This window comes from Amphiura filiformis, chromosome 14, assembly GCF_039555335.1.
Source record: "Amphiura filiformis chromosome 14, Afil_fr2py, whole genome shotgun sequence".
Classification (NCBI taxonomy): Eukaryota; Metazoa; Echinodermata; class Ophiuroidea; order Amphilepidida; family Amphiuridae; genus Amphiura; species Amphiura filiformis.
Genome location: NC_092641.1, coordinates 47,498,377 through 47,525,121, shown reverse-complemented (window position 1 = coordinate 47,525,121; position 26,745 = coordinate 47,498,377). Strand labels below are relative to the sequence as shown.

The 26,745-nt window shown below is 35.8% G+C and overlaps 1 protein-coding gene across 1 annotated transcript; it reads right to left on the bottom strand.

Annotated features, from left to right (window-relative positions):
• Positions 1-4: 4 nt before the first annotated feature.
• LOC140170208 (selenoprotein S-like) lies at positions 5-13,972 on the bottom strand. The gene is made up of 6 exons (XM_072193543.1): positions 13,743-13,972; positions 10,111-10,248; positions 8,164-8,270; positions 6,845-6,940; positions 5,066-5,132; positions 5-4,234 (listed from the first exon to the last, which is right to left on the bottom strand). The coding sequence occupies exons 1-6, from the start codon at positions 13,867-13,869 to the stop codon at positions 4,152-4,154; spliced, it is 618 nt and encodes a 205-aa protein (XP_072049644.1). The 5' UTR covers positions 13,870-13,972; the 3' UTR covers positions 5-4,151.
• Between the last annotated feature and the right edge of the window lie 12,773 nt (positions 13,973-26,745).

The following is a 26,745-nucleotide window of genomic DNA, read 5'->3' as shown; positions in this document are numbered from 1 at the left end:
AAAATCAAATTATACCTTTTAATTTAAAGACCATACACATATACATGAAATAGAAAATAACAATAGTCATGACAAAATTGACAGTGATTTCTCAATTCTTTACCTTGGAAAGCATATTCCATTTGGGTAAAAAATGTCATAAATATGGTGTTGAGTTACAAACCTTATTAATGATGTAATCATTAATAAGGAGTTTGTATCGTTTGAAGTTTTTCCATATAAACCAATACTGATATAAAATAGATTGAGCACAATACACAAATTTATTGGTCGAGCCACAAGTTGTAAATATATTGGGCAGGATGACGTCAAGTGCAATATTTTTTTTTATAGCGAGACCAATAAATTTTTGAATTGTCTGAATAGCCTACATCTAATTTATTCAATATTATGCTTTTTTTTTTTTTTTTTTTTTGGGGGGGGGGGGAAGTAGGATTTGTATTTGATTTGCTTAAATACCCAGCAAACACAAAACGATTTTAAATGTTACATTATTAAAGGGTATAAAACGTCTTAATATAAATGCTCAAAAACATTTTTGGAAACTTGAGGCAAAACATTCCAACATAATGTTATTTTAAGTGTTGACAAAATATTTTGTTTGCCCAAAATATTCTACAATAACAATTTGACATTTTTAAAATGTTGTTGTAGTGCTTTTTCATATTATAAAACGTTTTCATGACCTTTATATAATCCGACATTTAAATGTTATTAACATCGTTTGAATAAAACCAAGACACGTTTATTTATAACACATTTCGTCAGACGCAACCCATAGTGGTTTAGAGTGATTTTTTTCAAATTTTCCATTTCACAGAGTGGCTTAAAGGTTTAGTGCTAGCTATATCCTATAATAGTTATTCCTTTTTAAATATTAAAGATTCAGTTTAATAGTTTGAACCTTAAAACTTCAATGTCAAATGGAATCTGGTCACAGAGATAACAGTGGATGAGTGTCAACTCCATTATTAGTAACATATCCTTCGAACACATTTTTCTCGAAATATATTTTGTACTTCATGTACACCACTATGTGTTGCGACCGACAAAATTTATAACGTTTTAGAAAAACATTTCTATATTTGTTGGGCAAACTCCCATAAGTCCTTAAAAGAGATTGGTTTTGAAACTGAAAAAAGAAAGATAATATTTCAACAAATATTCTGGAATATGGAAAAACTTCAACAATATTTTATAGTTAAAAGTTTGCAAAATAGTAATCAATTGACATCATGAAAAGATTTACTATTTCACAAACCAGAACCAACTAGACCCAAATGAAGCCATTACATATTACTTTAAGATAACATTTACACTTTCTAACTGATACGTCTCTTTTGATTAACAGGAGCTGTTATAAAAGTGTATCTGCAATGGCTTCATTTGGCTTAACTCAACACCATAAATCACTGCCCAGGAACAATAGCAGATAGCTGACCTAGTGCAAGGCTGCTAAAAATATGTAAGTTTTACAACTATACATTGTTTTTCCTCAAATCTGGTAGTGATGGTGCTGCATATATCACTGGTTACAGTATTGCACTGTACACGCCGACCTAACCCCACTGGGCTTATACACACAGGCGATGTGTTGGCAAGTTTGCGTAACAGGACTGACATCACTACCAACTCAGGGTGAAACAAAGTGTATACCTATATTGGTTGTTATATATGTATCAGATATATTAAATTACAGGTGTAAAATGCTATATCATGTTGCCTTGTGTTAATTTTTATATCAATTTTGTTAAAATCATAAGCTAAAGATAACTACATATTATTGCTTACTGAAGGTGGAATTGTATAAAATTATGCGTGCACACTGAGATGTTGATGCAGCTAATGTACAAGCCCTGTAGAGCGGAGTGCAAAAGATGCATCAACATCTCGGTACAAATACATCATTATGTATCAATTTGATGAGCAACAAGTAATACAGTTTTAAACCTGTGATTTTTGCTATTTTTGCTATTTTTATAACATAACTGTCACTAACAATGTTGCAAAATATGAACAAATATAACAATACAAATGAATCCTTTATTTATGGTATCCAAAATTAGTACGCGGTGTCGCGGAGTGTACACTAGTGCAATTACACACAATTAACACACTCCTGGCAATTTTCTACAATTTGCTCTGATTGGTTCTCTCTCTAAGAGTGTGTGAAATAATTTTATTTCATATATATTTTAGTTCACATCGGCTATTCATACAATCTTAGATAACGAGAACCAATCAGAGCAAGCGTTTGAATAATCAAAACCATGCATTGATTATGCACGGACTAGCATTACACGCAGTGCTTTCGGATGCATTCACTTTCCTTGCAGGTTGATGCATTTATATTTGCTTGTATTTTCCAACAATTTTAGTGACAATTTTGGTATAAAAATAGCAAAAATTTTGGATTTTTTTTATGTGTATGAAATAGGTTAATAAATGCATATCACATATTGCTCGAGAAATTGTACAAAATAATGCACTTGTACTGAGATCTTGATTCATCTCATACACTCCCTCCTTTGGGGCTCGTGCATTAGACGAATCAACATCTCAGTTCGCATGCATTATTTTGTTAATTTCACTCCCAGCAAGTGATACACATTTATTAACCTATAATTAACACCATACTCTCTGTATTTATTGACACAAAAAACACACAAGGCAACATTCTGATACATCACATTTTCCCTCTCTTCAAGTACCATAAATATTGGCATACTGCAAAGGCCAGCTACTGATATTGTCCTGGTTAAAAAGTAGTATGTATGCAAAAGATAAAAGAGTCACATGGTCCGAAAGAGTAATATTGCAAAATCCCACATCTTAAAAAAGATAAAAATAAATATTTAGGCAACGATAAAAAATAACACCCCTGTTCTACGGGTGGACAAACATGCCAAGTGGGGTCGGGATTTTTTTCTTCTTTTTTCTCTTCTGGAAGAGGCTAAATGGCCCTGAAAAAATCCAATTCTATCAAAATCATTCCATTTTGAACGAAAAAGGCCTGTTTTTAATTCCATTCAGCTAAAAAAATCTCATATGCACACAATCTGGGTCGGTCGAGCCCATAGAACACTGTATTTTTTCCATCGCTTTACATAAATTGGCAAATTTAAATTAAGTTACACTTGAGATTCTCAATGAACAAATTACACACAAAAAACTTAACAAAAACAAGACATAACAACAACATACAGGTAGATTAGTCCTTAGGTATTTGCTTCTCTCATGTGTGTATTTATAAAATCAAACATTTTCCTGTAAAATGTATTTTGACCAGAAAACCAACTAAACTTTGTGATTGGCCAATTGGACATGTGCCAAATAAAGTTACCTTTAATAATGTTGGATATGAAGCACTGCTTTCTTTCAGCCTTAAACCTGTGTCGTGAAACAAGTAAATAACTGGTCTAACTTGGCACATACATAAAATTAAATTTTGTACAATACATCATCCTCACACACAAGTTAACATATTAAAAAGGTTTTCCATCACCACTTTGCTCATAGGCAATACATACAAAAGGGGACTAATTTGAAATATGAACTGAATACCTGTTAGTCTATAATATTTTTCCAGGGGTTTCACTTCTTCTCAAATTGATGACATGAAAATTGACCTCTGCAATGGAATGCATAATACATTACAACCAAAAATTGACTGAGTTTAAAAGAATGCAATGAATTTTCATACCCATTTGGCACTCATACAAGTTTGTTAAGGATTTATAATCGGACCCATAGTTGGGCTTGTGCCTTGGATATAACACACACCCTATCAATAACAACAAAAAACACTTTTCAGGGAAATGGTTTCTTAAATGTACCCCAATAGGTACTAATTAGAACGACAATGTGATCCCCTTTTCATTCTAAACTGTACAAAATAGAAAAGTCCTATTTTAGGGGGTTAAGTCCATGTTTTTATAAAGGCTCACATCTGGAAATTACACAACCCTGCAAAAAATATCCTGGCTACAGGTCTGGTTCTAATTAGTCCCTTTTTGTGGATATCTGCCATCATGACAATACACTACTTATCTAATTTTCTAAGACGTGACTTTTTTTAAATTGTGACTTTGTATGTTATGTAGACTAACCATGTGACTCTTTATACTATTTTTTGCATACATTCTTTAACCTCATCCTCCTCCTCCGCCACCAAATCCTCGTCTATCTGGTCTGAAACCGCTGCCTCCACCAGCTCCCATCAGTGGACTGTAATCTGAAGAATAATAAGGGTGAAGAGAGAAGATAATGTTGAATAAGGAAATGGAAAAGGCTATGGAAAATAAATTGTTTGGTTAGGGCAGGCCTTCTCAACTAGTTTATATGAAGTGCCAACTGAAAAATTTCAGTGATCATGAAGTGCCAACATGTTAAGGGAGCCTAATGACTTTGTGAGTTCGAGCGGGCTCATAGCGGGTACAGTGCAGTGGTGAAGCTTTATCGGGGGTCCAGGAGGCAGCGCCCCCGGAAGCTCCTGGATTTTAAGGTTTTTTAAAGGCCCAGATTGAGTATTTTCACCCCTCTTTGTTCAAGATTTATGTGAAAAAAATATTAAAATTAATGTGCGCCACCTTGTGCGCCACTTCGACTGACTCCAAGCGCCACAAGTGGTGCGCGCGCCACCAGTTGAGAAGGCCTGGGTTAGGGTTAACAAACTGATCGTAGCTCTAACCTGCTGACCCACAATATTATTTGAAGGCCTTTGGGAGAAAAGGCAATCTGAAGCCATGAAAAACCAATGCAAACATTCCGTAGCATAGATTGTATTGGGTAAACAAAAATCTACACATTTTCACATTCGCATGCATATAAAACTGCAATTTCACAGCTAAATTTTGACAAATGGTGACATACTAACAGTGTCCTGGACAGTTAATGAGGAACTTGGTAACAATAACAGAGCAGCATGCTATGTTCTTGGATCCCCATTTTCCTACAATTTTGTCAAATGATGGCATACTAATTATAACTGTCCCGGACAGTTTATAAAATGAGGAACTTGGCAATAATAAAAGAACAGCATCTAACAAAACTATGATGTACTTACTATCTCGTATGAGTTTCTTCCTCGGTCTGCTTACACCTCCTTCAGCTCCTGGTGATGATAAAGGTTCCTACAAAGAATAGAAAATTTTATTCAATCAAGAGTCCCGAGACTTGAAAATGCAGGCCACCGTGATTTCACAACTTTTGGGCGACTTTGGAGCTTCATGAGAAAAGTGTTACATGTAGCCTCTTTTCACTTAATATTTTCAACGAAAACAAAAGATCATGATGTTCTTGAGGATTTTTTGGATAAAATTCACAGAAAAGAAGTTTATACCAATTTTTTTTCTGAAAATGCCATCTAAAAATGCTTTCTGTAGACATATTTCCTGTAGACATTTTGACAATTAACCTCATGCTATAATGGTATACATCTAAAAATATGACATACAACACTGGCAGCTATTGCAGATAGGGCCTTCTAGTCCTTACTCTAGAGTCCGAAGTAAAACGGGAAAAAAATCACGGAATTGGAGGTATAACACGGAAAATGACATTTTTGCATGATGTGACAAAAGTTGTTAAAAGATAGGAGAAATAAATGTTAAAAACAATCTTGAGTTGCATGTGTCAATTTTTATGATAAAAAATACTGTTTAATAATACCGAAATAAAGGTATATTACCAAGGCGTGAACTCCCTATCCATCCAAACATTGTAACAGTCGGCCTATTATCGTGAGAATATTCCAATATGAGCATATCGATCGTGATATGGAACACTTTATTGTGACGTTAATATCATTCAAAATCATTGTTTATACATTTTAAGCTTTATTCATAAAACATGGATTTACAAATTTTACAACACAGAGTACAACAAGGAAAATGGATTTTAGAAAACTTTGGACTCTACCTTACTCCTTGTTCTGTACTTTTCTGCTGTCCTTTCTGTACTTTTCTTAGGCAATCAATACAAAATTATACATACTTCTCTTATCCACATATTTCACTTAAGGGCCTGTACCTAAAATATAATGTGGATCAAGGGTGAAAATAAGAAATGATGAACCAGGGGCTCCTTTTTACACAAAATGGCCCCAGGTTCACTTCATTCAACATGGAACCAGGGGTCACTTCTAATCAACAAGGGGCCAATATTTGTTCTGAATAAGTTCATCATGCATTTATGGCTATGGAATTGAATTTTTCGGTGTAATGACCAGGGGCCAGTTTCTGAAGAAAAGTGTCCCCTGGTCAGCTTAAATTTAGATGGGACCAGGGGCTTGAGGGTTTCTGGGGGCTAAACGGCTCCCGTCTCCCACTTATTTTCACCCTTGTTGTGGATAGATAACCCCATGGGCACTACTGGCCTTTAAGAACCATTTTGATTGGTTACAGAGAGGGATATACCATGCATTGTGCCAATCATGATCAGAGATATGTTAAGAACAGTCAATAGCGCTGAAGGGGCTTCAGCTTAAAATTTTTGAGAGATCTAAAAGCTCTAATTTGATTGGTTACACAGAATATAATTTCATGTAATTAACCAATCAGGGGCATTGTAAGAAAGGTAGTATTGGCCTATGGGTGATAACCAATGTTGGATTTATTTGCTCATCCAAACCTAGAATTGAAGACCGAATTAAAAATACTAGTTTGCATTTGACGTCCAGTCAACCAGACCCAAAATACTGTACTGCGCATGTCAGCAACCAATCACGCCGCGCCTTTGCCCTGACGTCAGTCGCAAACTAGTCTTTTCATTCTGTCTTCAATTATAGATGGCATAAAGCCAATAAACCATTGTTTAGTTGAGATTATTATTCGTAACACCTTACCTCTATAATTTTATTTTTTAACTTAGATTTGTAGCCTTTTCCAGCTCTGTGATTTTCCCAGTCCTCAATTTCCTGTTGTCTCTTTTCCTCTTCTTTCTGTAAGATGTTACACAACAATATGCAGACAAAGAAGTGTCTAATTAAAACATAATAATAAAAAAAGGATTGATATAAAATAACAACATGCAATGCACTGTGCCACTTACAGGAAAGTCACAAGTAAAGTGGAGTAAAGACACACCAATGCATCCTTTTCATTTGCCATACTCATCTAAGCATATATATTTCCATAGAAAATCCAGTTTATAAACAAAGGAACTATACAATGAGTTCAGTCAAACTCAACAAAAATAAAAACTGGCTTTGATGTGGGAAAATAAGTTCTGGGTATTTTTACACTATTTTTATCAACACAGGGGTGTGAGAGTTCCTCTTTTCAGCTGATTTTCCTCTTTTTTTGTTGCCAAAATTTACATGTTTTCTTTTATTTTCAGCTTATATTTGCTGTTTTTACCCTGTTTTTCAGAATTTTTTCTTTTTTGATCTGTGGTCTCTCAAACCCCTGTCTCTCACGAGCCCTGTTATCAGAACCACTGAGCAAAATAAGGTGCATGGCAGATAAGTTTCAAACTCTGGGAAGCTATGTCTTTATACACTAGAAAATATGGTATATATCGCCATGCTCCACCAATCTAGTGTTCGGATGCATGCTAGCCATATGGGCTTCATCATAAAAAGTACAAAGTTTTGAGATATTCTCTGACAATTATGAAAAGCGCCCTCACATCCATATTTGGACGTAAAACAGAAAACAACAACTCCAATTTTTATGCAACTTTCATAAATGGAATTCTAGACATCAATTACATACAAATCAGCACCAACTTTAACAGAATTAGGCATATAATAATGATTATTGTTGAAAATATTGATTTTCAGACCCCCCCCCCCCCCCCCGTCCAAATACTTGTTTTGGCCGGCACCAACTCATTTTTTGGCCGATTTGGATGAAAATGGTGTCAAAATGCTCAGGAGATCATACTGCATCAAATAAGCCTGTTCACTAAGAAATTTGAAGCATCAAGATTTTTTAACCGACCGGCGACCACTATTATGAAGAGTGTTCTCAAAAACTACTGAACCAATACTACACATAGGCTTGTTTGTACTCATTTGAATGCATTTTTCATGCCGATTCCAAATATGGTCAAAAATGTGTACAATTCTGACATTTTTGAATTTTGGATAAAAATTTGAAACTTGTCGTCTGCAGTTGACACCTGTGTGAAGAGGGTGTAAAGAGGATCATATTTATGTACCTGTTTCTGTCTGACACTGTGTTCAGCTGCTCTTGCATCATGGTCTTCTTGCATTTTCTGTCTGGCTTTCTCCATTGCCTCTTGTCTGGATAGCACTGTTGCATCATCTGTGTAAAAAACAAAAGATGTATTTGGTCAGTACAAAAATGGTCCTATTTTTCATTGTTTTTTGTTTAGTACCTCACAGTCACACTACACTGACTGAAGCGTATCAGATTCCAAATGTGTACTTACACTGCAAAAGCAGTTTGAATATATTATACATATTTGGATCCCTTGCCATATTAGGTAGAACCTCAAACTGGCAACAGACTGTTACAGATGAATGAAGAATTATGTGCAACAAATGTTACACAATCTTATGTTTCAGCTACAGTGACACTTCGTGACGTTACACTGCACAAATTCCATTCACTGTCAGAGGAAGTTTGTGGGCTTGAATGCAATGAAGCACATAAATCTGCAATCATTACAGCATTGATTTGCTAGGAATTGAATTTTATTATTATTACTTATAATCTTTATTCAGGGTAGGCCCGAATCAGCTAACCGCTGGTCTTACCCGGGGCCCTGCAATAATACATACAAATTTAAAACAACATATCATAAAATATTTAACTTCAACCACCATATCAACATAACATATCAACTCATATTATAACAACAATATAATAAACTCAATATATTGAGACAACCTGCATAAGCACCACACAAAATACAAATTAGTGCTGTTTGAAGTGATGTCTCTTATACATCTCCTTAAAAGAATGCAAATTTAGAGAATTTCTAACACATAGATCAATATGGTTCCATACTTTAACACCACTATAACTAAAAGAATGTTCAAAACACTCGATATCATAACCATTATTGAGTGGTGGAAGAGCTAGCTGACCAGAAGTAGCTTGTCTTGTATTACGATCATGGTTATCACTTACAAAATTGAACTTCGTAGATAAGTACTGCGGTGCTAGATTATGCAGAGATTTATATACCATAAGTGCTTTACAATACTGATTGCGAACTGAAAGCCGCTCCCATCTAAGTTCATTAAACATGTAATCCGAAGGAGTGAAAAAGTCAACACCTAAAATAATTTGCGCACACCGTTTCTGTTGAACGGGGCACCTGTCTCATCAGATCACTCTAATACTTCTTTAAAAGTGTCAAAGGTGTCATCAAAATTGGAATAGATAATAATGTTATGTAACTGGTTCAATTCACATTCATGCATGCTGTCAATTCAATGAGGGATGGGATCATGAGGCTATCACCTTTTTGTTCATATTTATTCTGGCCTAAATACTTTACTGGGATTATGTGAAAAACCCAAGCTTCCTTCAAATAATATCAACAACCGTTTTGATGGGGAATGGTGGGGGGGGGAGAGGAGGTAAGGGGATGAGGCTACAGATCAGATCACCCACCTTTAATCAAGGGGGGTCATAAAAAAATTGACTCCAGTCCCCGAAATTTTCATGACCCACCCCTTTTCGAAGAAAATGACATCCCCTTATTTTTTATAACAGTGAAACGTCACTCATTGCATGCCACAACTAGAGTGTCAACTCCTGACCTTGGGACTCAATCTGTATCCAACTACCAGTCTCAATTAAATGCCCACCCCCCAAATTTTCCAAAATAAAAACTGAAAAAGCAATAAAATTGACCATTATTATAAGTGCAAATATACATGAAAAGAATGTTAGATCATTCCTAGGTCTCATCACTGGATATTATAGGAAATTATTTTCTCATGATAATATCAATAAGCCATTCCTCCTGCAAACAGATACGTCTAAAACTGAAATGGGTGACCATTTAATGTAAATATGTACGCAAAAAATTGATCTCTAATAAATACCCACCCTTCATGAAATCTCATGGCCCATGGGTGCTTATTAGGAACAATAGAGTATCCATTTAAATAGTGCTATTTCAACTCACCATATCTGTTCAAGTCATCTCCTTGCTGTCTTTGTTGTTGCCATCCTTGTATTCTTGAACTGTATTTTGACTTGAGATAAAAGAGTGCGATCAAACCCAGGATGATGTACCAGCCATATGCACCAAGGAACTCGAATGCTGTGATGCAATGAGGAAAGATTAATGGAAAGTTTAGAAACAATATTTAACATTTCGTGTCACAGGTATTCAATTATCTGCATTTACCATATTTGGTCATGTTTTTACACTGGGCACTCAAAAACGGTGACGCTGTCACAATTTACTGAATCATTTTATCTCCTTTTTCCTATATTTTTCCAAAATAAATTAATCTATCATGAACAAATGTTTTTTATCTTATTTTGAAGAAAAATTATTAAGCTGATCAAGGGTGGTGCCAGAAGCGGATGATGATCCGGAAGCGGAGTAGCTCTGGCTGCAGTGCATACAAGAAATCGGGTATTGGGACTGTACTGTTAAGGGGTACTACACCCTGTGGTAAATTTGTGACTATTTTTGCATTTTTCTCAAAAAATAATAACACACTGACAGTAACAAAATTTATGGATATTATTGGGGCAAGGAATCCAATTACTACACTGGAATTTCTGTGACTCAAGACAAGCAGTTCAGTATATACATTGTATGATAGGAAATGAGGTACATCCAAGCGGTACCTTATTTCTTATCATAAATAACGAACCGCTTGTATTGGGTCACTGAAATTCCAGTGTAGTAATTGGATTCCTTGCCCCTATAATATATGTAACATTTGTTACCACTGTGTTATTAGACACAAATTTATCCAGGGGTGTAGTACCCCCTTTTAAGCTAGCCTTTAAATTGAACAAGCCTTACATTAGACAGGCGCTGGGCGATTTTTACCCAGTGGTTCTAACCTTTTGGCTCTTGGTTTAAAAAAAAATGAAATGGACCAGGAGCCACTAAAAACAAGTGTTTGGCTCCTGGTATAAAAGCTTAAATTGACCAGTATAAACTATAATTGACTGGTTTCTTGCTCAGTTGGCAGGTCAACATACATGTACATGACAAACCACTATAATTGCTTTAAAAAGAAAAAAAAAAAAAAAGAATAGGCCTAGCAGTTTAATTCATCTTACAAGAAACTAAAATGCCCTTAAAGCCCTCAGCAAGTGAAGTATTAATAGTCCAAATGCAATTTAAATTGACCTTGGATGCCACTTTGACCTTTGAGTCAGAGAATCTCAATAGGCCTACACTTGTCCATTGACATTATTGCACTTTTTGAACAGCAATTTTCTTATCTCAGTTCATGAAAAGAGTGGGTCACTGTGTTGCCAGTTTTATTCATTTGTATTACAAATTTAATATGGTTGTTTTTTCTTTGATTTTGTATGATTTAAAGCTTGGTCTACCATGTAAAAAAAAATTTTTTTAAATTTCTTTTTAATTGGTTGGTTTAATTTTGTTTACACTTTGGTTATACATAATGTATAATGATGCTGGAATGGATAAAACCTGTAAAACTAAATAATTTCTTCTTTTCTTGAAATTGCTCCTGGTTTTGCAAAATTGGCTCCTGGTTCAGCAAAAATCCCCACTTTTTGGCTCCTGGTCTTGACATGCTTAATGTATAACTTAGTCTTGAAATTGAACATCCTACTTACATGTGATGCGATCAAACAAAATAAGGCCAAGAAAAAAAATTTGTTTGCTTGCCCTCAAATGAATTTTAACAATTGGGTTGGTCGGTCGGGATTTCTTCTTTTTTTTCTTTTTTCTTTTTTTTTTTAAATTACTAACTCTACTGTTTGTATTACATTGTAATTAAGGCTCAAAATATGAAAAATCAGACAATTTTGGTGTCAAAATGAATCAACTAACATTTACAAAACAACTAAAATGTTGAACACAGGCTCTAAAATACTTTTTTTTTTTTTTTTTTAGACTGTAAAAATTTGAAAAGAAAAGAAAACTTTTTCAGGAATTTCCAAAAATAGGGTCGGTATTCTTTTGTACAGTTTATAGAAAAAAACAACTTTTTTCTGATTTCCAAAATTAGGGTCGGTCGGTTGAGGGCAAGCAAACATCTTTTTTTTTTTTTGGCCTAAGTTGGAACTCGGCAATCCTAGAAATATGAGATAAGGGCCAAATAATGTGTGGCTGGGTGGAAATATCAAAATTGACTTTTTCGCAAAAATGGAAAGGAAAACATTTTTCTTTCACATGGAAATATTTTTAGTTGACCTTTTTGACCCCCATCCAACTTCGATTGGTCAAAAATCATGATATTGAATTCCAAAAGAAGCTTGGATTCAGCATTTTGTTATACCAAATTTCGTAGCCATATCTTGAACCAAAGGTATCGCTGCTATAAAGTTCACAATGTATACTATAATCAATTCACTTCACCCCCCCCTCAGAAAAAATTCCTGGCGCCGCCACTGCTCAAGGACAAGGCCAGGGCAATAATGATACAGTTTGCATGTTTGATGGCAAATTTGAATTCACCTTTGGTGTGTCGGATTGTTGGAAGTGTCGAAATTCTAGAATTCTGTCAGCTGTCAAAAAGTTGGAATAATTTTGTAACGTCAGGTTCATGTCATTTTTGCCACTAGAATAATTTTTTAAACTTACACAAACAGCACAGAGGTCATTTCGTTCCTGTTTCGTGTCAAATGCACCATTCCAAGATTTTGACAGCGCCCTCTGTCGAAATTCCAGAATTCCTTTTTTTAAAGTTTTAACAGAAGATCATCACGCTATAACTGTTCATTAGGCACTTGAAACTTGATATCGAGTTTAGCGTCCCTTTTTTTTCAGCTCATAATGAGGCAACTATTTCATTATTCATTATTCATTATTTTCAAGGTTTCATTATACGCGGCCTTTTACCAATGCTTATGCACTTTTGTTCATTCTATTTGGTCCCAAATGTCACACAAACGTTTATAAAAGTATAATTATCTTGCTTTTTGTTTAAAACAAACTCAATGTATTCCGAAGTACATTCTTCTTCACTCCAAATCTTAAATTATAAACATAAACAATGTCCATGGCTAGGTTAAGTTCACTTCTACTAGACTACCCTGATATCCCAAAGGTATAGTTGAAATAATTGGATAGAGCAAGGATCAAAAATCTGTATATTTTTAATGCTCAAATATTTAGATGAATTCTTCCACTAGTTGTCAAGGTTTTCTATACTATAGTTTTTGAAGTGGTTTAAAAATTTTGCACAACAAATTTTCTTTCTGGTTTAGTAGTAATTTGCACAATAATGAATTATTTTCAGATTTCACATCTCAAACGCGGCACAAAATTCATAACGCGGGCGGCGGACGCTAAACTCAGAATCAAGTTTCAAGTGCCTAATATCGGTCACCTGAATTACTAGTCCGGCGAGGTGCTCTGACGATAACACTCCGATCGCCATTCAATCTACATTTATATTATAATTTATATTACTTTAATACGTAGCGGTGTAGTCATGGTAGTAGGCCAGTCACGGAACCGCTACGTGAACGAGCTACTGAATTACCAGATGTAACTGTAATATTTATAATGTCTCCGGTCGGAGGCCGGCTCCCATCATGAGGCATGACATTTTGGGCAATGATTATGATATCTATTTTAATTTTTAAGCTTACCTAACGATGCCGAATCGACAACTTTATGTGGTGTTGGATTTGCCTGGTCAGGTGGTAATTGTCTGTCTTCAAAGAAACCTCTGCCACCATCCTCATCGACCTGAATGTCCACTCCGTCGTCATCCATAACTTACCCTAAATAGTGAAAAACAAGACGGGAATTTCCTCTATTTTTGCAACAATTTTCGCTGACGTATATTTAACACGACCTTTGACCTTTGAACGAAAATGTACACAGCGCCGCCACTGTGCGCATGTGACTGTTTTACAATACAGGCATTTGTTGACACGATTGGGGTTTTGAATGAATAAACAAATAAATAAACAAACAAACAAACAAACAAACAAACAAACAAACAAACAAACAAACAAACAAACAAATAAATAAATAAATAAATAAATAAATAAATAAATATATTATTATTAGTGAAATTACCACTAATAATAATATATTTCGCTCCTATATTTTATAGTTGAGCACTTTATCTAGTGATGGTTTCACTATAATTTCTTACTAGGCTATAAATAAATAAATAAATAAATAAATAAATAAACAAATAAATAAATAAACAACTAACTAACTAACTAACCAACCAGGGGAACCGCAACCAACCAACCAACCAACTAACCAACTAACTAACTAAGGGAGTGTTCATAAATACTTTGGTGGGGGGGGGGGGGGAAAAGTTGGAACCTCGGACGTCAAAATTTTTGATCCCACCTAAAAGGTGGATTTTTTATCCCCCCTTCATGTCCTAAAAAGAATATACATCACTAACAGTGGCATAGATTTCTTTTTAACATAGCGGGTTGGAGAAAATTTCTTGAAGTCCAGTGAATCCAGCACCTTTTGCCGACAAAATAAGTTTATGGTACAAATGCGCGCGAATTTGCCATATTGAAGCTAAACTGGTGAAATATAGGCCTAGTACGAAACTGGAATTCATTTGATGATTGTATGGACCATAGGCCTATATATATTGGGGGAGGGGATTTATCCACCCGGGATCTACCCCTATGGTCATTAACTCATTAGCTAAAATTTGTTGATTTGTAGGTTGAGATTACAAAATCGAATATTCAACATTCATGCTCGCGGAGCGCGCAAAAAATTTGGAATGTACATGCCTTCTCGTACATTTTACCCCGGAATTTTACCCTCAAATTTTTTGATCCCCCCTTTTAGGACCCTAAAATTTTTGATCCCCCAATATTCCCCACCCCCACCAAAGTTTTTATGAACACTCCCTAACTAAATAAATAAATCATCTTATTATAGGCTTATACTAATGCAAAACTTTCAAAACATACATTTAATGAAATTCTTCTTCTTATGCATAGGCCTATCACCTCAAAAATAATCGCAGCAGAAACACGTTTAATGTTCCTACATTATTGAACTTTATTAAAGCATCAAAAATCAAAAAACAGAATTGAAATCGGTCAATGCATTGTGATGTAGTGTCAATTTAAAGATGCTCGTAGATGGAATGAAATCCTGCCACAAATGGCTGTAATGACAAAATTGGCACATTTCGAGATTTTGAAGGTTTATTTGGACGCTTGCTTGAAAAAGCAGCGTTAATTTAAATATCACATGTTAAATGCCTATCTTTCCTGACTTCGTTAAAGAAAACAAAATTAAAAAATCTATCATTGAATAATTATAACAAATTAACCAAATATACTATTTTAGCAATTTCGGCCAATCTGCAGACAAATTAAATCTCAAAAAAAGGAATAAGTTCAGCTAATTAATATGCAAAATTCCGGGGCAAAATTGATGCCAATAGAAAACCGTACATGATATAAAGGTGCGGGTTTTTTTGCACACATGTGTATACAAAGTTCTTTCAATTGATAACAAAAAATACACAAAAAGTAATTAATTATGCAAATTAGGTAATTACAGCTAATTATGTATTCATGATATTATTATGCAAATTAGGCATAAGTATTTTTTTTCAATATTTAATGAACGTCTGTTCATTCATCATAATTTTTAAGTATAATCCTGTTATGAGGTTGAATAAATGAACTGCGATTAGTTATTTAAAAACAATACAAAAAAATAAAAAAATTGACATTTTGACGGTGTCTGGAATATAATTTTCATTTTACTGTAAACATGGTATGTGTCACCATTACTCAAAGCCAAGTCCGAAAAGTAAAAATAAAAATTCAGTTGCAATGAGACTTTAAATTAACATTTTTGTTATCTGGATTAACATGGGAGGACAATCGGTAAAAGGAACAGCCATTCTACTGTACCGCGTATACAAAAATAGTATGGCCTTGGACACACACAATGGCTTAGAGCTATTGTGGTTTGGAAAATTACTCCCTAAAAATATTTTTGATGAATGTTTTGCTTCAACTAGTTTTAGGCAAGTGTTTCATTCGTTATCGACGGAAATAATTTACATGCTAAGAAAGATTAGTATTTCAGCTAAATGGTGGTAGGTCCCTTTATTTCAATAGGCCTATATTTACTGATTTATGAGCGATCTTCAAAAATCCATAAAAACAGGCAGCAGCTCTTAAACAAAACAATTTTTAATTTTGAGGACCCGATGTTAGCCTCGGAAAGGCTTCACACATTATATTAAAAATTTAAACAATTTGGATAAATGAAGCATATGAGGAAATTCATTTATCGATGTGGATGTTTTTTAAAATTGGCCAAATTTGAAGCGCGCGCTTTTCAATTCACTGTTATGCTTGCATGCACAGTGCAGCAGAATTATTGTGCAGCCACTGTGACATACCTATATAATAATAACAAATAAACAAAATGCTTGCAATGTTTTGTGGGTAACCTGATTGACAATCTCATCGCCCACTTTACCTCATCAAAATGCTGATTTTGGTATCAGATGAAAGCTCACATTTTTCTCATAAACATAATTATTAAAATCTGGCGTTCCAAATCGGTATATTTCCGAAGAAATCATCAAAAAACTGCCTAATTAGTCTCAAATATGGTATACCATATTAAGACTAATTAGGCAGTTTTTTGATGATATCTTCGGAAATACACTGAGTTGGAACTTCTAATTTCAATATGTTTATGAGAAAAATAGGCCTTTCACTTGAAATCAATATATTACATGATCAAGAGTAGACTACCAATATCACGCTGTATAAATATCGGTAATTCCATTAGGAATTAGTCACATTTACAAAAAACATTTACATGTTCTTTTTGCATGAGTGCTTGAAAGGGATGACATTTTACGTTATACGTAAGTTTTAAAGAATTTGATTTTCCAAATTTATCAGGTCACCTTCCTTTAAGGTCAATAATTCTAATATTCCGTGACTATAGAGCGATCGTTATTTATGGCAGGGGTATGGGAAAAGTTTAGGGGGAACACGAAATTTTTTGGGGGTCTTGGGGGACACAGGCCAGGGACGACTAAATAAATGATAATGTAAAGGATGGAGGACTGAAAATATCAGATAACAGAGATCTTGATCTAAAAACCAAATTAACATGGGACTTGAAAGAAAATACCAACAAATCTTTCATAACAAGATGATAAAGATCATGTATGCCTCAAGTTATAAAATATGGATACCTGACTTTTTTCAATGTTGGGGAAAATATTTCAAACATCAGAAATTCTTTTGATTTTCCCAACATCGAAAATTCTTTCAATGTTGGGAAAATTATAATTTTTATTGCTTTTTCCTGACTTCAAACTCCCGGGGGGGGGGGCACATCAAACATTTTGGTGGGTATGCTCCCCCGGAATTTTGAGGTGGTGGGTCTTTGGGAGCTGCAAACCGGGCTGTGAACAAGTAAAATGGGGTCTTTTGGAGCTGCGAAAAGTCAAAATCAAGGGTCTTTCTTGACTTTTTGGTTGAAAATCGCCTGAAAAAACAGAAAAATATGAGGAATGAGCAATTTTTGGGTCTTTTAGAGCTGAAATTATCAAAATCAAGGGTCTTTCGGAGCTTTATTTTGGTCAAATATAGGGGGTCTTTCGGAGCTGCGAAACCCAAAAAGGGTGGTCTTTCCGGGGGAGCATGTATACCCGTATGGTCATTTGTGTTGAGTGCCCCCGGGTTCAAACTCCGCACGTAATGTATTACCATACGACAAGGTTAGATGTCGTTATGATCATGATGGTTTTTTTACAAGAATGGAATGTCTTATTGTCTCTGATCCTGTTTTCAAAGGGGGGGGTTGTACCACCCCCTAAGATTTTTCATCCGTCATAAAAAAAAACGCACGCACTTACGCCCAAACGACCCAAGCTAATCGTAGATCCATCCTTTGCGCTCATTTTATAGGTCTGTCACACTACGACGGACTGGATCAACGTACATCACCGAATACAAAAATATTTTATTCGGTGGAAAAATCACCAGTCCGGCAGAAGACTCGGTGGGATTTTGGGTCCGATTCCCGTTCGTCTCTCTATGCGTTGTGGCCGCTGATAATCCTGCAGGCGTCTTATATCTGATCGTTCAACGTCCGACAAATGACCGCATTTGGGGGTCCGATTCCCGTTCGTTTCTCTATGCGTTGTGGCCGCTAATAATCCTGCAGGCGTCTTATATTCGATCGTTCAACGTCCGACAAATGACCGGATTTGGGGGTCAACGTCCGACAAATGACCGGATTTAGGGGTCCGATTCCCGTTCGTCTCTCTATGCGTTGTGGCCGTTAATAATCCTGCAGGTGTCTTATATTCAATCGTTCAACGTCCGACTAATGACCGGCGAATCCGTCGCATGTGGCACCAACAGGGACGTCCACCCTATCTGAAAAGTGGAGGAGGAGAGGGTGTTTGAGAGGGTTTTTGACCCCTTAGAGGCAGTGACGTAGCAAGCACTTTTTCAGAGACGAAAATGGTCAAATATTGGCTAATAAGTACAAAAGGGCTACAAATCTTATATATCAGGGCAACCAGCGTCCGGGGGCAATAGAGGTGAGAAACATTTGGACAATGAAGGCCCAATTGAAGCCATTTGTCATTTTTTGGGATCAATTTTAGCACTATTATTGGGTACTATTTTAGTTTGAAACAGCCGCAAATTGGTGAAACGAAAGCCTAATTGAAGCCATTGAAAAGTTTTCACCATTATTGTATAATATAAACAATATTGTTTTAAAAATAACACGTGGATGTCCATAGCAGAAGCAAAAAGGAAGACTTGTCCATTTTTCAAAATGAAGGTCCAATTGAAGCCATTTGCATGGGGACTGTAGGGCCTATTTACATTATTAGGCCTAGGCCTATTGTGTAAAAATTTAGTTTTAAAAATGGAAAATTTGGAAAATTGTTTTTGGTGCATCATTTTTACACTTATTGCCTTAAACATGTTAAACAAAAAACAAAGAAGGCCCGAACTGAATTTGCAAAATTTAAAATGTTACACTGGTCCACTGACACTTAGATATAAGACTTCGGACTCGTAATTTCAGGTAAAGCATGCATGGATTGATATGTTAAAGTCAGTAATAGACCTAAGTCCGTCTTAAATACTGACTTTGGGGACAAAATGTCACGGGCCCTACATATCGACGGGCCGGCAGTAATTTTCACAGGCATTTGGGCCAAGGACCCACCTTTAAGCACTGCCTATAATAATCACAGGCCTATACTTAGGCTTACTGCTATCCTGGGCCTACTCAATAACGTACAATTTAACCTTTTCTCTTCTTTTTTCTTTCTTGTCAATCACTAAAACTAGTAGGAATTTGATATCGCGTCCTCTACCCTTCAGAAAGTGCCCCTCCCCCAATACTACTTACATGCATGGACCTACGTGCAATTTAACTTTTTCTCTTCTCTGTTCAATTTTTCTCACTTTCTATTCTTTTTTTTCTCTCCTTTCCCCCCTTTTTTCTACTTGTCAGTCATTACTAAAACTACTGGGGGGATTTGATATTGCGTCCCACACCCTTCAGAAAGAGCCCCCCCCCCCATGATCGATGCACATGTTCGCCATAGGCCTACATCCGGCACAAAAACCTGCGATACCTCCCAAACACCTGCGGTATATAAACGAAAGAATAACGAACAAACCAATCGAATATAATTATACAGGATCGTACGAACACACATCGGACAAATTCCGAACATGTGTATCCGGCACACTCCGTTTCAAGTTTTGTGCATGCACAAAACTTGAAACGGAGTGTCGACGGACTAAAAAAAACATCACCTAACACGAAACGCATTTGGCGGATAATAGCAGGACATATGAAGAACATAAAACGAACATTGACGAACACTAACGGATTAGCTAAAATACCGTCCGTTTCTTGTACGGAAGACCGATCCGGTGTAGTGTGACACTAAGACGGACTGGGTCAACGTACATCATACCGAATATTTGGGGGGTGAAGGCCTCACAGGAACGTGTTTGCAACGAACACGGGCCGAGTGCAACGAACAAAGAACGAATATGAACGAAAGGAGAGCGAACAAACTCCGGCAATATGCAGCACCATACGAACACACATCGGATAAATACCGAACATGTGTATTCGGTACACTCCGTTTCAAGTTTTGTGCATGCACAAACTTGCCGACGGACTTAACGAACATCACCTAACACGAAACGCATTTGGCGGATGATAGCAGGACATAAAAAGAACATAAAACGATCACTGACGAACAACAACGGATTTACTAAAATACCATCCGTTTCTTGTACGGAAGACCTATTCGGTGTAGTGTGACAGACCTATTAGTGATAACATTTTACAGCATCTTACCTGGCTGGGGAAGGACCGGCTATCAAAGATGACCATGGAGGGAGGAAGGGTTGATTTTCATTTTCATTTCGCTCTTATGAAATTATTCCAAAAGCTTTTGACTTTTTACTTGTTAATTAGTCAGAAATACTAGTAGTCATTTCATTTCATATAGGAGAAAATTGGCTGAAAATCGTATTTTTGTAGAATTTTTAGCCAAAAATCAATTTTGCCTAGACTTTTGTACACGCCAGGATTTCCCAAATATGCATGGGCGCCCTCACATTATGACGTCATAGCGACATTATTGTGAGGAATGTTCGTACTTATTTTGGTATCACTGGATAGAAGAGACCCATACCTATACATTAGTACCAAATATAACGATATATAACGTTTTTAATATGGTATAGTAGTTCTAGGGTTAAAATAGACTGCACAGAAGAAACATTGAAACAAACCACGGTAACGTAAATGATGGTAACGTAAATGACAGCACCAAAATGTTTGATTGAATTGTCAAAAATCAAATCCGATTATTTTCGTATACATCACAACTGTGATGAAAATCATGACAAACCAGGTATCAACTAAACAGATATAAAGGGTGTTGGCGCTTATAAAAGTGGTTCAATGTTATGCAAATGAGACAGCGCTCCGTAGCTTTTACATTGAGATTTCGGGGCTTGCTTTTTGTTATTTCCTATTTCCCTATTTCACGTGTTCAAGGACATTTCTTTACAGACGAATGAGCATGAAAAGAATCTTACGCACGACTATATGGTGCGGACAAAATATCGCATTTTATTATAAGGTTTGTAATTAAAGTGCAATACACATTTTCCATCCATGATGTAAACATGGTAACTAAAAATATATTTTTAAAGTCGTACATTTCCACTTTTTCGGACATTTTACTTGGTAGTGGAGGTGCTTTCCTTTGAGTAGTAACACAGCAAAATTGTGTAAATTCAGATTATTTTGCTGCGGCACACGTGTTACTATAAAACATCATATATTATAAGCTCAAAATGGAAAATATCTTCACCTGATGGTTTACTTTAATGATTTACGTCATGTACGTGGGCTCTATATTTTTAATACTTAAGCAAAGATGAGATTGAATCTTGAGGATGATTAGTATCATTTATTCATTGTGATCATATTGTTTCCGGTCCAAAGCCTGTGCAAACTGTTGCGATTATTACTAACATGCATTATAAATGAATGCTTCGAATGGATCACCAAGATATTAAGCTGATACGCTCAATTATTAACTCTAAAAGCAATTTGTAATGTGTTGAGAGGCGCGACATATCATACAGAGAGCACAAAAAGAACGATTCCAATGAGCATTTTCTAAAAATGTTCAGACAAAATTGATAAATTTTGCGATCTTCTCATTGAATTTACAGCCGTATGACAAAACAGGCGAAAATTGTAACTTTTTTTTGCACAAGATTTGCAATTTAAAGAGAATTGGTCATGGCTCATCTAGTGATGTTAGTATATGGACAATATAAGTGTGCTTTTTCATTTAATGACATAAAATTTGAAAAATATTGCAAGGAACACTTGAGGTTTTGACTTTTAAAACCTACATTTTGGTCAAAAATGTGCTTGGATAGGTAGTTTTCAACAGATTTTCCACATTCGCCTTGCTATAACATTGAATTGCGTTATCTGTTGACCTAGTGACCTAGTCACTGATATAAAAAGTCTTTGATATAAAAATATAAAAAAATCTGATTGAATGAAGGGAGCACTTGAGGTTTTTCAACAAAAACCAATCAAAGAGGTCCATTTTCAGCTAGAAGCTCCACAGCTCTTACATTGCTATGCACTCAACCGTGTAATGTAATCAAAGACTGTGCGGAGACAATCACTGCTTGCATGAGAGCTGTTGGACGAAAATGCGTGCTCATGTGTATCGAGGTGGAAACTGTGCGCATGATGGTTTATAAGAGAATCGGTTTGGTATAGAAACCTTTCCATAAAATGGCCTCAAAACGGTTGATTTTACATGATTGTAGCAAAATAATAATAATTTTTAAAAAATCTCCAAAACGCAAAATTCTGGGTCGGTCGGTTTCGTAGCACAGAGGGTTGGGTTTTTTTTCGTCGTCTTATAAATACTTAAGGGATAACCTGAAATGTAGCCTACATGTAAAAATTTACTGCTCCATCAAATGACCAACACGCATTTAGATCAATATTTCCGTCAGTACATTCACAATATTGTCCACATTAAGATGCAAACCCTCTCCAATTCCAAGTAAATGAGTTACCTGCTTCTTTTTTGATATGATGTATGGGACTGTAATGGTTTTGACATTCAGTGAACACTATATGAGAGATCTTATTAAGTACTTGTCAACACCGACCTTTGAAAACGAGAATAAAAGCAATCCCCTAAGCCCAAGAAGATGAGAAGACGAAAAACGAAAAAAATCGTCTTGTGAATCTGATCACAATTGACCAAAAAAGAAAATGTTAAACTCTGCTGTATTAAATTCTAGACTTTATTCGATCGTGTCAATGGCTAGCAAGCCAGGACTGACCTACGGGAGCTTTGAACGTTGACTTCAGTTTTTATTTAAGTTTAATAAAGCAACATACTGTTGACTTGCTAGGTAAAAACATATCCCAGTCTCCGGCAATCACAACATTATGCCTTATATGTAAGAAAAATAATTATCAAGCACAAAAAACGTGGTTTTATTTAAAACAAATTCTGACCATAAAAACGAATAAAAAACATCCGTCTCTCAGCACGCGATATTCAAAATTCCCGGGCGCCGAAATTGTTGAGTGCAATGACGTCTCAGTAATACAATGAAGACTGACGACAATGGAGCACAAATAACCATTACGTCATTGCACTTAGACAATTTCGGCGCGGGAATTTTGAATATCGCGTGTTGAGAGCCGACTGTTTTATTCGTTTTTATGGTCAATATGAGTTTGTTTTAAATAAAACCACGCGATTCATGTTTGATAATTATTTTTCTAACATATAAGGCATAATGTTATGATTGCCGGAGACCCCCTTTAACATAGTCAATTAAGTTTTAAGTAATTCATTCTTCTTTACAACACTGTAGCTCCCAAAGAACCTGTTTGTCATACAGTCGACGACTGCGTCGAGGGCTGTTATAATGATGGCATCGATGGGGAATCAGTTACGATCAGATGAGTTTGTCCAGCTTTCCAGAAAGTAACCTGCACTTGAGCCAAATTGTTGTTGAATGTTGACAGTTGGTATCAGGTGTCATGCTGGACACATTTTATGGCCATGGTGTGGTTGAGAGAGTTATTCATTGCCCATTTTCATCTTAAAAGTTGGTAAAAATAGACCGATTTGTTTCAGGTCTCTGTAGCGTTAATGCAATATATCTTTATTGTAAGCTTGAAATATTTTGACCTAAGGACTTTGTGTGACCTGAGAGCACATCTTACTTCTTACTGCTCCCTGAACCGACTTGGTTATCGGGGCACCACTGATGACAACTTGACAATCTCTCTCCATCTGTTTCTGTCTTCCACTGCCCTCTGTGAGGTGGCCAAATTCTGGCGAGTCCATATTTATGTTGTCTTCCCATCTCTTTTTCTGTCTTCCTCTTCTTGTCTTTGTTAAACCAGGGGAGTTAGAGATGTGGCCGTACCCACAACGTAGATTACGTTAGTGAGATGTGAGAGCTCATCAGGCACACCAAATTGCATCCTGAATACGAGGAATTTTTTTAAAATATACTGTGCAAAGGTGGGTTACAGAGCCCTTTAGAGGAGTAGATGTAACATTTTAAACGAAGAATATTAGTCATTGTAATAACTTTTATTAATAATAAGCACCTCAATTGCATTGCAAAAACGTTGAATTTTCAATCTCTTAGCTTCCGTATAGTAACATTAACTTTTATTATAGCACTAAATATATCAATTGCATTTCAAACAAAGATGAATTGTAATTTCTTAGACATCACGTAGACATGGTGGAAGAATATTGATCATTTTAAGGTGATACTACACCCCTTGATAAATTTGTGACTATTTTTGCATTTTTCTCAAATAATAATAATAATAATAACACACTGGTAACAAAAGTTATGTATAATGGCAAGGAATCCAGTTACGACACTGGAATTTCAGTGACTCAATACAAGCGGTACGTTATTTATGATAAGAAAAGAGGTAGCCTACCGCTAGAAATTTCCTAACACAGAAGCCTATAATGAACCACTTGTCTTGAATCACTGAAATTTCAGTAAAGTAATTGTATTCCTTGCCCTATAATATACATAACTTTTGTTACCAGTATGGACATGTAGTTATATTTTGAGTTGAATGCAAAATTAGTCACAAAATTTATCAAGGGGTGTAGTACCACCTTAATAAACGTCATTATTGTGTCATCAGAGCACTGAAAAACAATGAATTGCAATTTGGCAGTAAGAAATTATCACTTACAATGAGGAAGCGGAAACACTTCAGTCCACTCGATATCAACATGGTCAATAGTATAAGGGTCGGTTCATAGTGAATATTCGAAGGCGAATATTCGTTGTCGAATACTTTTTGTGACGTCAAAATATATACGGCAACGAATAAAATATGATGACACGCCGAGTTGAGTCGGATTAAATATCGCGCAACTGATAGCGAGATACTATTGATTTATATGAAAGGCTCGAGGTCACCTGAATATCGTTCGAAGAACGATGATTTCAAAAATCCCCAATGAAAATTAACCTGCACAGTTGTGCAAAATACGTCTGGATAGTTCCAAAATGGCTGATAACGAACTGAAAGAAAACGTTATTAGTGCGGTACAAGCGTACCCATTTTATATGACATAAAAGTAAGGGACTATATAAAGACGTCCAGAAAAAGGAAAATGCCTGGCAGGCAATAGCATCCCAATGCTGTAGTGATGGTAAGTTATGTTTTATGCAAATAATATGATATTTAGACTTACAAACATAACCTACAAATGTACAAGTGAACGGTTCATTGTTTGCTAAATCCAAGCGAGATCACCCGAAAATCTATGCAAGAGAAATTGCTACTGCTGCTGATGAAAAATCCTAGAGTGCGTTTGGAGTTTTTTCTTCACTTTACCAGTAGGCCTAATAAATTCATTTAAAAAAAATCAAATAAACATTTAGAGCGAATGTTTTAACTCACTGCTCATCTGATCCACTTTCCCAGGAAATATCGATACTCCTTTTTTTTCCTGACTTTCCAGACATAATTATGAGTAAACATCAAAATTAATGTTTACAAAACAGTCAAATATATATATACATTCGTTTGCATTTTGTACATTAATATTAATAAATGTACAAACATTAAAAAAAGGGGGCCTAAGAGTATGTCTATTTTTAATCATATATTAATTCCGCCATGCCCAAACATATTTTATATATGAAATCGTGTAAAACTGACCCCTTGTAAATCTATGGAACCCCAAATTCCAATAAAAAATAAAAACAACTTTGTTATCAAAATACACTAGGACTATACATTGTATTACAGGAATTTAATAGATGGTGCATTTGAATAAATAAATAGATCGCTGTAAACTTCAAGAGTCTAAAACGGGAAAGTCTTCTCCACATGTCTGCAAATCATTCGCTGACGACTTGACTCTGATAACGGCTGACAAATGCGCTCACCAGAAGTTACTGAGCAAATTCCATGCCTTAGCCTCCGCGATGGGCCTCACTCCCAGACCAGACAAAAGCTATCATCTTGCCATCAATGATAACAATGCATCATTCTCTATGAATGGTGATAGAGTCCAGTCGGTCAAAGACAAACCCACTACCTTTCTTGGGAGGATTACCAATCATCGGCAGGCTATCTCGACTGCATCAGCTGGATCCAAGCTTCTTGAGACTATTGACTCCAGTTTGAAGAGCATTGATAGGAAGCCTATCCGCGGTGAATACAAAACATGGATTGTCTTGTACTACTTGATCCCTAGTATACGGTATTTTATGACTGTTCACAATATCGCGAAGACAAACCTAGAGAAATCGCAAGCAAAGATAAACAAACATGTGAAGTCATGGCTCCATCTTCCACGCAGTGCGACAGTTGCCATTTTGCACCACCCTTCTCTTCTGGGCATACCTTACCTCCCTGACTTTTCAGAAAATCTGAAAGCCAATGCACTCAACCATCTTTTGCATACAAAGGATGCCCTTCTGCGAGAAATCTTGCCATCTCTAGACACTGACGCAACTCTGATCCCCGCGTTTATACTACCTGGTGTGAACATCATCA